General features: G+C 40.7%; 1 protein-coding gene across 2 annotated transcripts in view; it reads right to left on the bottom strand.

Annotated features, from left to right (window-relative positions):
- Window positions 1–9,417: 9,417 nt before the first annotated feature.
- Window positions 9,418–12,495, bottom strand: part of MED23 (mediator complex subunit 23) — a 37,623-nt gene continuing 34,545 nt past the window's right edge. For both annotated transcript variants that reach the window (XM_009095220.4, XM_009095221.4), the window contains 3 exons: window positions 12,014–12,134; window positions 11,209–11,340; window positions 9,418–10,516 (listed from right to left, as the gene is read on the bottom strand). In XM_009095220.4, the coding sequence (XP_009093468.1) occupies window positions 10,343–10,516; window positions 11,209–11,340; window positions 12,014–12,134 (427 nt within the window). In that variant the 3' untranslated portion in view covers window positions 9,418–10,342. The remainder of the gene's footprint in view (window positions 10,517–11,208; window positions 11,341–12,013; window positions 12,135–12,495) is intronic.

The raw sequence follows: 12,495 nt of genomic DNA, 5'->3' as shown, positions 1-12,495 counted from the left end.
GACTGAGCTGTGCGTGCCAATTTGAGAAGGGCAAATCCCAGACCCAGATCCCAGTGAAGTGATGACAGGATTTCCCTGGGCTTCACTGAAGCTGGACAGAGGACCCAAAGGAACAGACATCTGATCAATCTCTTCACTTCAAGACTTTCTTTTATGAGCCCAAATGTTGGGGAGGTGCCCAGAGTAAGGGCTGTCCTAGGGGCTGTACTGGTATTTTGGGATACAAAATTAGAAAAGCTTCCTGTGCTAACTTGAACACCCTGCATACAGTTTCCAATGTAAGGCCCAGACCAGGAATGTTCATAAATAAATGTGTTTCACAGCTTGCAGTGCTGCAGCTTCTGCTTTGCACACTGGCTGGAAATGTGCTCAAGCCAACATCTTCTCCAGTGTTAATTCCACACACTGAGAGAAAAAGAGAGTATAATTACAGCACTCTGTTATTTTCATTTTGGTGAAGAGTGGTCATTTTGAAAAGAAGAAAGAGGTGGCCCAAAGTGCCTCTGAGAGACGTTGGGAGCACCATCAATGTGCTCAATAAAACTTTTTGCAGGCTGGAGGTTGGACTGCTGCCACAGCTCGTGTGATGGCACATCTCTCAGAAAGCTATGGAAAATAAGATTAAATAGTGACATTCCTTTCCAGGTGCCAAATGTGTGACTGAGAGAGAAAAAAACCCCAAAGAAATGAATAATTTCTAATAAAGCTTCATGCATTTTTCCAGAATTCTCAAGGGATTTTGATATTTTCTCTGAAAATAATAATGAGAAATTATAGCTAATGCATCTATTATTTTCTTGATTGTTATAACTTCTCTTGTCCTCTTCTAAAGACAGAAAGTGCCAATTCTTCACCAAAGGGTTACTACTTTTTGCAACATGTATACTCAGCTCTTGGCTGATTCCCATGCTCACAGGGGTGACAGCTCAGAGCTGGGGGAGGTTGAATCCAGAGGAAGTTGTGGTTGCTGGCCACTGAGGTTCTGCAGAGGAAAGCTGTGATGACAGCACTGAGAGTGGGAGCATGGAAAAGTGAAGGAAATGGGATAATGCCAGCATGGAGGCTGCGGAAAACCACGAGACTGCATTGCAGTGGCTCATGCATGATAGGGCCACCCTTCATGGGTTGGTCTGGAATCTCTCCAGTTTCTCATGGGGTGAGAGAGGAGAAAGCTCAGGGGTGCAGGATCCAAATGCAGGGGAGCCTGGGGAGGCAGGCATGGAAAGGTGCCACGTGTCCCTGCTCTGCAGAGCTCTCCCCTGGTGTGCCTGCCAGTTGTGCCCCACATCTGGGGCAGAGCTTCGCGCAAACACTGAAGCACAGGAATTTTTCTCTTATATATGGCAATGCTGTGGGGAGGTCATGGAAGTCCTTTGGCCTTGATTTTGTGGATCTTTTCCTACAGAAAGTGCCGAGTGAAAAAATAAAGATAGGAAAATCCCCAAGGAAATCTCAAAGGGAATCTGAAAGCATTGCTAGAGTGCAGGGGTGACAGACTTGTTATCTGTCAAGGGTTATCCATCTTATTAAAGCAAACGCCTAAATCTACTGTAAAATGGAGCTGTTGAGGGGGAAAAGAATAAAAAGAATGAGAGAAAAAGAAACTTGACCTAAATTATAAATAGCAACATGAATCACAATCTGTGAATGCATTTTTCCTTCAAAGATACTCAAGAGGTGCTGTCCAGCATTGTGTGTCATGGAAACACTTATTTCTTAAAATCTGCTAAAGTGGCATTTCAGTCATATGACAGGCTGCAAAAAGACTGAATCCAAGAAAATAGTAGAACAATTGCTGCCCGGCAAAAAAGCTCAAGGACAAGAAAGCAGTAACATGTGCTGCTGGGTTTGTGCTTTTGTTTTTCTTGTGGATAAGAAAAAAACCCACATTCCTTCTTAGAGCAGCTTCACCTCTCTTGCAGGTGTCAAAATGAGTGTCAAGTTGAAGCGGTGAGCTGGAGTAATTGGGGCTCCTCTTTCCAAGGGACAGGCAAACAGCATCTCTGGCTTGTCAGACCAGCCTAGAAACACTTTTGCTCAGAGTGTGTGAGGCTGCAAGTGATTGAGTTGCCCCTGGCTGTGACCTTTCTTCAAGGCTGTTCATTCCTTTTGCACAAAATCTCCCAGAGCTTCATGGAAAATACGGAAAACTCTCAGCCACATTTTGTTATAGTGGGAGGAGAAGGAGTTTTGTAAATATTTCTTTCAGGACTGACATTTTTTGAACTTTCACAATTGTCTTTGCTTTGAACTTAACACAGGGCTTGATTGGGGAAATGGGGGCAGGGCGGGGAATGGGGAAAATGAGAATTTAGTTTTGCCCAGTGTTCAGGACAGTTGGGCACTTCCACAGTATCTCATCTCACTCCTCTCTTCCGGCTTGTTTCTCCAAACCTCAAACCTCAAAGGGGTCAGAAGCAGCTATTAAAATATATAAAACTGACTCTAAACATTAGAGAATTCATTTTTATTAAGAAAAAAGGGGAAGTTAAAATGAAATTACTGTGGTGCCTGTTCTCTCTCATCTGTAGTGTGGGAATTTTACTTATCCTAGTGAATAAAGAGAGTTTATCATTCTCCACTTGAAGAATGGAGACAGACAGCTGTGTGCCACAACATAATAAAATAATCTGATTTGAGGCTGCTTCTTCAGCTAGCTACGGCACATACAGCGCTTCTGACATATTAAATATGAGGCCCACAGGACTCCAGACAGCATCTGGGTGCTGTTCAGGCTTCCCTCAGTTGCTCCTTTAATTCTAGAGGCAGAAGGCTCAGAAAGGCTTTGTAGTGCACTGTCCAAATTCAGCTTGACCTGCAACACGTGAGCCCTCAGCACCCTCTTCCCTCACCTACAGCCAGGCTCCTCTGAGGGACAAGCAGGGCATGGGCCAACAGCCAGGAGGTAGCAGGAGAGGTGAAATCCATCCTGTCCTGTACTTGGGAAGGCTATGATACTTCCAAGGCATCACAAGTTTCAGTCTGAGATCATAGATAGGAAAGAGACAATAAAGACTCTGTTTACAGCTTCTCCTAGAATTTCTCTGGAAAAAATCTGATTCACCAGGCAAGCTCTCATAAGGAAAATGGGCATAAAGCCAAAGAAGAGGAGGTGGCATGGCTGATGTGTGACCTGCACTTCCAAAGCGTGGGCACATGCAGGCTGAGGGACCCATTACCAGTGTGGGCTTGGTCCTCTGCAATTCCACCAGCACCAGTCTGTGCTGTGGCTTAGTTAGATCAGCAATGCACTCACACTTCCTTTCCAACCTCACAGGGCTTCCCCGCACTGTCCCTGCTAAAGCTACTGAGTAGCCCAAACATTCCTTGTCCACACTCAGGATGTAGTTCTCCAGCAGCACCTCCATCCCATGTTGCACCTCCTGCAGCATGGAGGCTGGGAGATACTCCTGAGGCTGGGAGATGCTCAAGATGCTGCTCTCTCTCCAGGCCCTGGTGCTCATCCAGCCTCTCCCACGCCAGATCCCAGACAGGATTCACTCCCAAAACAGAAAAGCAATCTCAGTTTTTACAGAGTAGTTTGCACTGGGGGCACAAATGAATATAATAGGTGGGAGGGGAGGAGCAGAAGATAGTGCTGCAGCTGAACTCTTTTTATCATGTAGTTTAACATGGTTTCACCTACAGAACAATGCTATTTCTGCAGTGGTAGAGAGGACACATTCTCTGACTTTCCTCTTTCTATCTGCAGTCAGAGCACTGCTGCTGCTGAAGAGACTCAGTGCCTGCTGAAAACAGATGAGAATCTGCTCTGCAATCATGCATGGAGTCAATCTACACTCTAATCATTTTATCTTACCTTTTAAAGAAAGATAGCAAAAAAAGAGAGGAATCACTCCTCTCAGGGCCCTTAAAGGCTGGTTCAGCTGGGGCTTGATAATATGAACACACAACAGAAAAGATACTAATGTGATAAGCTCCAGCCTTTCTTCTAAATTACATCTAAGCAGAAACAGAATCAAGGAAGGAAAGAACCTATGAGGATTTTTCTTAGAGAATTTAATCTCTCAACTCTTCAGAAAACATTAACAGTTTTCCATTCCCATGCTCATCTCATCCTCACCTCTTAAGGCCTTTCATCATTTGCCAAACACCTCCATAAATTCATTCAAAAGTATCACACATAGATACTGCTTTTGCAGTACTCACAGAAAAATTTATATTCTAATAGGAAAAACCAACAAAGTTTTTCTTCCTGAAGTATATGATTTTTCTCTTTCTGCACACTGTCATTTATAGGTTGAAAGTTCCCCAGGGCAGCGACTGGCTCTTTCAGGACCTTGTTTTGTGCTCTTGACTTTGACATATTTACTAAATAATTGCATGCCTTGGGTTATAGCTGCAGTGGGAATTGCCACTGAATTTCTCAACTCCTCTCAAATCATACAGATAATGCTATGCTGTCATTTCACACAGAACATGCAAATTTTATTTTATACTTTCAGTAGAAAATAAAACTTTCAGTAGAACTTTACTAATTTTAAATATACCTGCTGTTAATGTCATGACAGATACAGCCTTCAAATCAGCGTGGAACAGGCCACCTCAGTACAAATGTTATGCAGGACTGTCAGAGTGCTTTCTGCCTGCTCATTTTTCACTGTTTGTAGCCACCTATCATCTGTTTATAATGACATGAGACATAACTCATTGACACTTGCATGTCCTCTCCTTGCTTGTTTTGCAGTATTTAACATGACCTAGAGCTCACTAGACATTATGTCCCATCAGCAGGACCATAAAAACATAAAGTATATGAAAGTTGTTTTGTACATGTGAGGAAGGAATAGCACCTGAGGAATAGCACCTGTGACAATGGCTCTTCTGGATGTGCAGGCTGATTTCACTGTAGGCTGAGCTGAGCTAAATCAATAATGGAATCCTACCTTAAATCTGGAACATCAAAGTTTCAATTTCTTTTTAGAACAACAATATGATCAGAGCCTCACACAACATGTAAATGATATACCTAGGAACTATTTAATAGTAGCTTAATAATGGGGTTTGTTCCTTTGCCTGCATGGCCTTCCTCACTCTCTCCTCCTTTATGCAGTATTTTGAAGCCTTTTGATTCAAAGGTGCCTGGGTTGCTTAAGAACTTCCCATGTAGCACTGATGTGGGGGCAATTAGATGGAGGGACTTTTCAGCTTTTTAATTAAAAATTAAACTGTAAAGCAGCCTGGGCCAGCTGAAGCGGGGTTAGGAAAGAACTATAGATCCTCTACCTTTGATGGCTGAGAGGAACCAGCTGTGTTCCTCTCATCGGGACCCAGGATTCTCTCACAGTTCAGGAGAAAAATATTAGAAGGTGCCTGCTTACCTTTGAAACAGCTCACTCCTATTGAATCTGACCTCTGATGCACACATCAAGTCGTAGAGCGGTCTCTGTGTGAAACACTAACGAGGTGAAGGACCAGACCGGAACAGCAACACAGCTCACGAGACCTTATGCAGAACAGATATATGGGGGAGGGAAAGGAAAAAAAAAGTAAGAGAAACCAAGAAAAAAAGATCAACCTCACCTCCTCTGACAAAGACCTTTCTTTAGATGGAAATGATTATAAGAATTATTATATCAATATAAGAAATTCTTCCTTTCAGGAAAGGGAATGAAATCTTGAAATCGGAGGACAGAGTTGAACAAATTCTCCAGAAAGGAGACATGGTCCATCAAAAATGAAATTGAAAAATCCCGAAAATTTAGAATGGAGTGACTACAACCAATTGTACTGAGATGAAATGTGCTGCAGGGAAAAGGACCAAAACTTGCCCAAATTATTCCCTTTGAAATCCCTAAAATCAGGAAAGAAAGGGAAACAAAGAGACAGAAGAGAAACAAAAGAATTGAAATTTCAAATGGAAAAATAAACCAAAACCTGCAACGACATGAAAACAAGAAAAGCCAATGGGATGACCTGAAGTGCAGGAATATGTCCCAGTTGATCCTCATTGAAATCACAAGATCTCATTCCCTTTCCTGAAAGGAAATTCTTCCTTGTTTTGTATTTCAAGTTGCAGGTAGCCAGTATGGAAGAGACATAATAGTATCAGACTTCCTCCATCCCATGACTCTCACAGAGTAGGACTTGAAAGTCTATGAGTGACTGGCTGAAAAAAAAAAATTAGGTCAGGAAAAATTAGAATTCCCTTTTTAGCCACCAGAGGGAGATTTCTTCAAAAAATATAATCTGGTCTTCAACCGTTTCTGTACAATACCATATTCTGAACACTCAGATCTTCCTCGAATCTACCAACATTTTTATCTAAGATTTGTCAATCTTATAGGCCACCTTACACTGCTATCCTTGATGTTTGAACTATGTTTTATTTATCTTCCTCAAAAGCTTGCTGGAGGACCCCAGAGAGATGTAGGATTTGCAAAATCTTCTAAACAAATTCAAAGATTTTTAGTCTTTCAGAATTTTTTTTTAATAAAAGCCAATTACTTGATTCATTCAATGGCTACCAGATTTCATGACCAAAAAAAAAAAAAAAAAAAAAAAAAGCAGAAGAAGGGAAAGTTTGATTTTTAGCATGAAGGCTTTTTAGGAAATAAATGGTAGCATGAAGGCTTTTTAGGAAATAAATGGGTACCTGTGGCTGGCAGGCTGTACCTGAAATCATGCAGCCTTTTCTGAAGGTGAACCAAACAGGGGTAATGTCTCTGCAGATCTAAAAGTTGGTGAATATTTCTGGCTTTCCCTGTGCCTTTGTTCCTTCATCAAATACAAGCACAGTAGGGATTCTTTCTCTGGTTCAGGATCCAGAAAGCTAACATGGAGAGGTTCCCATCCAACCCCACTAGTTATTCACTTGTGCACCTGCTGTTAGCCATAACCAGAGAGATAGTACTGTGCTTCTTAATCCATTCTTATAATCATTGTAAGATTTATCATTGTAATCATAGTATCATTCTTAATCATGATTTGTTTATTGATTATAAAAGTCAAATCCTGAACCTCAGACTTACTTTACTCCTCACTACTCTCAAGTACTTTAAGTTCAGCAGATTGACAAATTTTGCCTGACATATTTTATATTTTAAAACCCAGGCATATGACAGCCATAATCAATAACAAACATATGTCTGAAACGACATTAGAATTTTGTCTTGCTGTGTTAGCACTTTAGAAATTGGTTAGCTGGACTTTAAAGGGCAAGATGTTTAACTCAAATAGCAAGCATCAATAAGAATTGATTTTTAGACCAGTACTGCTGCTAAAAATGGAAATGTAGATTATTGCAGAAGAGATACCTTATTCCAACCGGTGAGGGTTAACACCTTCAGAAACTTAGTGATTTTTGCAGAGAGAAAGTGTGCATGCTGGGGAGAACAGATGGTCTTCCTTTGCATTTTGCAACATATAGAACATGTAAACCCCTAATCCTACTAGGTAAGCAAGGGTCCCAGTTCACAGCACTGTTAGTAGGATGCACAGCCTTTAAGCTCTGGGACAAAAGTTAAAATCGAGTCCAGTACTGATGAAACCCAGGTTTTTCATTGATTTGCCAATGCCAGTTTAGTTGAGGCAAATCCCACCCCCATAGTGCCAAACCAGCGTTCCAAAGTCAGCTTAACTACACATGTGGCAAAGACAAGAGCACAATAAGGGAGCTTTAAATAATTCCAACAGGTTTCAGGATTTGCTGCTGATGAGTTACCCAACTTCCTCAGTACACTCTCTGAAATCCCTGTGACTGAAAACAAGTGCTAGTTTAAATATTAAAAGAGATACTCTGGGTGCTGCATAAAAGCACAAAAACTGTTTCAATATGAAATAAGACAAATCAGGAAGATGCTCAGAAGAACAGTTAGAATGCAGAATAGCAACAAAACACTCTTTCTAGAGGCTTTTCGATTCACATGCTGCAAAAAGTGCTTAAGGAAGAGAAGTCTCACTGCCAACAAAAGTCTGCAAACCCAGAACCAAAATGTTGCTTCTTGAGTCTGCCCAGAAAGCCTTTGGGAAGGCCTGCACAGAACAGTTCACTAGATTTTTGGAGACCAACTATTTGACCAATTTGTTTGTTTTGTTATCAAAATGGAGCTAGAGTGATCTGACTCTGGAAAGGAATACAAGATGAATCAGAATACAACACCAAATCATAGAACTATTAAGGGGTGAAAAGACCTTTAAGATCTTCAAGTCCAACCTTTGACCAAGAACCTCTGTGCTCACCACCAAACCATATCCCCAAGTGCCACATCCATGAGCTTATTAGAACACTTCCAGTGATGGTGATCCCACTTCAGGAGTGTATTTCAGGGCACGAACAACCCTCCAGTGAAGGAATTTTTCCTAATACCAAATTTGAAACTTGAAACCTCTCCTGGCACAACTTGAGACCTGTCTTGTCGCTTGTTACTTGGGAGAAGAGACCAATCCCCACCACACTAAAGCCTCCTTTCCAACAGTTGTAGAGCCATGAGGTCCCCCCTGAGCCTCCTCTTGTCCAAGTTAACAATCCCAGCTCCCTCAGCTGCTCTTTGCAAGACTCCAGACACTTCACCAGCTCCACTGCCCTTCCCTGGACATGCTCCAGCACCTCAATGTCTGTTTTGAGCTGTGGCCTCCCCAGTGCTGAGTACTGCTGACACTGTAGCATCCCCCAGTATCCTGTTGAGGCCTGGGCAGGATACACTACTCCTGATCTAGGCCAGGATGCCATTGGTCTCCTTGGCCACCTGGGCACAGCTGGCTCATGTTCAGCTACTGCACCAGCATCCCTAGGTCCTTTTCTGCAGAGCAGCTTTCCAGCCACTCTGCCCCAGCATGTAGCAGCCATTGTTGTGACCCAAATGCAGGATGTGGCACTTGGCCTTCCTGAATCTCATAGAGTTGGCTTCAGACTATGGATCAAGCCTGTCCAGACCCCTCTGCAGAGCCTTCCCGCCCTCCAGAAGGTCAACATTCCTCCCTAAATTGGTGTTATCTGTGACCTGACTCAGGGTGGCCTCCATCTCTTTGTCCTGATTACTGGTACAGACACCAAGCAGGACTGGCCCCAACAACAAGCCCTGGAGAACACCACTTGTAACAAGCAAGGAGCAGCCTAAGTGTGGTTTTCTGTCAGACTGCAAGTTCATTAAAGAGCACTTAGAGTTACTCAAATTACACTTGGCAGAATTTAGGATCCAAGTTTAAGAACAGCAAAAAAGCAGACTAAAGAACTTCCACTCACCGAGTCACCAACTTCTTTCCATAACTGTTACATTTTTAGAGAGATATATCAGGTCAGACCTGAGTTTATTAACCTGGACTCTATTTGTAACATGTTAAAACTGTCATTAATGCAAAGCTGATAGAGAACCTGGGACATGGAAGTACCTTCACTATGGTCAATCCTTATTTTTAAGGTAATGAGTATGGAAAAGAAATAAATTTAACAATATGGACTTTTAAACTGAGGGTTTTTTTAATTACAAATTTGCCCAAAAAGATGAGTATTTACAAAACATTGAGCCTTTCAATTCTGTTATCAAAACCTGATGAGCCCAGTACAGAGAAACCCCAAAGCAGAATATTATACAAATCCAAAATATAGTAAGATCAGTAAAATTGATGTAATTAATAAAAACCACACCATTTCCCAAACAGAAAAGATCAAATATGAACCAGCACAGCTTGAAGTGAATATGCCGACTGGCAACATATTCATTGGAGACAGCCTCCAGGATGTAATCCAACAGTTTAGTAACTGACACTACATCAAACCCATTGAGGTATGTTTAATGAAATCTATACATACAAAATTTACAAATATTTTCAAAGGTTCATTCTTAGTCTTTGGAAAGATGTCATAATTAACTCAATAAAATTGATGTAATCTCTCTGTCTAGGAGTGTTTCTGTATAAGGGCTTAAACAGTCTTCCCATAAGACAAAAAGGATTTAAATTCTTCTGTTGGATGAAAAAATAGAAATTTTTAATAAGGCAGAACCCAAATTTTAAAAGGCTGTTTTACACACAATGAGTGTCTTTTCATATCACAGGCAGAAAAAAGGAAAAATCCAGATGACTCAAACCAGGATAGGGAGCAGAATATGGTCAACTCTTCATAACTCCATGTATTTGCTTGCAGAGGGTCTTTACTCAATGCTTTCAGAGAAAGACAACTTATCTCTTATCTAGTGCCTAGCATAAATAGCTAAGAAGACTGGCATGCACAGAGCTAGGCAGCTTCATGATGCAAAAGAAATCAAAGCAGAAGTCTGTGTGTGGTTCTCAGTCCAAAGCACCCCAGAATTCAGATGAGATGCTGTTTCCCTTCAGTCAGTAAGAGGAAGCCCTCATACTGAGGTCAGCCCAGCACTTCATTTCACTGGGATACTGGCAAGGCCACGTTGACAGGCACTTGGCTGGGCTGTTGTGCTGGGGACCCATTGCTGAGAGGCTGCTGTGAAACAGCAGCTGGCTCCATTTTGCTGATGTGTGTTATAAAGCGCAGCCGAAGTTTCAAAGCTGGTCTTAAATTACAAATTATCTTCTCAACCTGTTTTGAAAAAAGAAAAAAATGCATTCAATAAAAAACAGGAGTATTTTTACATGCCACTACTGTACACAAACATCACATCAGCACAACAGAAAATGGGAAAAGTTACAGTAAATAGAGGTATTTACATAATTATTTAATTACAAATGCTAACTTTAGGACCTCTTCTGATAACCAATCTTAAAAAACCCCTTCCTGTTGTAAGAGTTGTGCACCAAAGCTTTGTAAAAAGTCACACAACTGACAGTTTTAAAAGTGCATACTGTTATACACTAGAGATAAATTGAGTGAATGATTTTTCACTGAACATGAAGTCTTCCTTTTGTCACATGTCAAGTTACACTACTGAATCAGAAATTAAGTAAAACTTTAAAGAAATAGATTTAAATGAATAAAAGGTATGAAATATCCAATAGCTGTATTTTTAGCAATAGCTCTAAAAATAGTATTTAAAGCAACCTGAAGCTGTATCTTAAATTTCAGACTACATAAATTAATCTTGCAATCTGAGATATCTAATCTAGTCCATCTGAAGCTTTTCCTGTACCAACTTCCTACTTTGTATATAGAGACTAAATCAATTGTTATGCAATTTGTTGTACTGCTACCTATGACAAATAGTTCACAAAAAAGATTAAATTATTATATGGGAAGAAAGGTAACTAAAATATCAATATCTACTGTTTACTTACTTGATCTTTCACACTGTCACCTGTAAACATGTATTTCATATGATACAAGAAATCACAAATGGGATCCATGTAGTTCAGGTGGGAGCTGTACCGATCTGCATTCAGGAGCATTTCATAAAATGCCACTCCAATCTGTTTACATGAACACAAAGAGCAACCCAAATGAAAACAGGTTTTAAAATGCTTTAGATTAGCAATACAATAAATATGTACTGCTTTTTAAGTAGCTGTGATTCCTAACAATTTACTTTCTTACACAAATGAATGGACATCTGTGTCCAAGGTCTAAGCCATCCCATAATGCTTCTCTAAATGATTCTGAAGTTAAGCTCTTCTTTCTAGCAGGGTCTGTGATATCTGACATTTTTCAGCTCATCTCCCTACTGGGGAGCTCCATGACTTTTTTCTTCCCCTAATCTTATCCACACTGATGTGAACGTAAGAAACAGTTCATGTTCCTCCATCCTCACAATTCACCTCTTCACCTCCCAGTCAGTAAGTCTGATGGATATTTTGCAAGTAGTTTGAGAGACAAAGAAAGCATCTATTGCTTTATATTTCTGGGGGTTTACTTCTTTTCTTGCTTAAAAAGAAATGTACTAGGTGTTTTATCCAACAAGATTTCAGTTAACAGGGAAAAGTGAATACCAACTCAGCAACTCAAATCCTTGCAATTACTGTTTAATCCGTATAGAATTTAATTCTGAATATCTATTACAGATTTCTATCCCATTCTGATTCACAAGTTAATTGCAAAGGTAAAATAATCCATACAGTATAAAGCAAACCATGAGCCAGACTTTACCTCTATCATGCACCGTGTCCTCTCCTGCTGGAACCGTTGCAGGAAAGGGCCAACGAGGTGGTAAACGTAGAGCAACTGGAACTCTGTTTTCACAATGGGTATCAAAGCTTCCGTGAGGAACCTGCAGAATGTTAAGACGTGTACTACATCAGCTGTTTGGTTATTTGGGGTTCTTTATTCCTTTCACCTATGCCAAATTCTAGCCAAAACATCACAGTCTCTCTCACAGATTCAGACCTTTATTTCAGGAAAATACCAGTGTGCCTCTGGAAATATGAGCTATTTGAAGTAGGGCAGCTCTAGAATTAAGAATAATATTTACTGTTACAGTTACAGATGCTTTAGGAACATTCTACAGTTCATGCTTTAAGAAAAATTTAAATTAATAAAAGCATAAAAACTAATCTAGATTTAAAAAGGCTTATTAAAGGCAGTCACACCACATGACAACCAGAGTTATGTCAACGGAAGAGGGAGCTGGA

The sequence above is a fragment of the Serinus canaria genome, chromosome 3, assembly GCF_022539315.1.
Source record: "Serinus canaria isolate serCan28SL12 chromosome 3, serCan2020, whole genome shotgun sequence".
Classification (NCBI taxonomy): Eukaryota; Metazoa; Chordata; class Aves; order Passeriformes; family Fringillidae; genus Serinus; species Serinus canaria.
The sequence above is the reverse complement of the archived record's forward strand: the minus strand, read 5'-3'. Positions and strand labels throughout refer to the sequence as shown.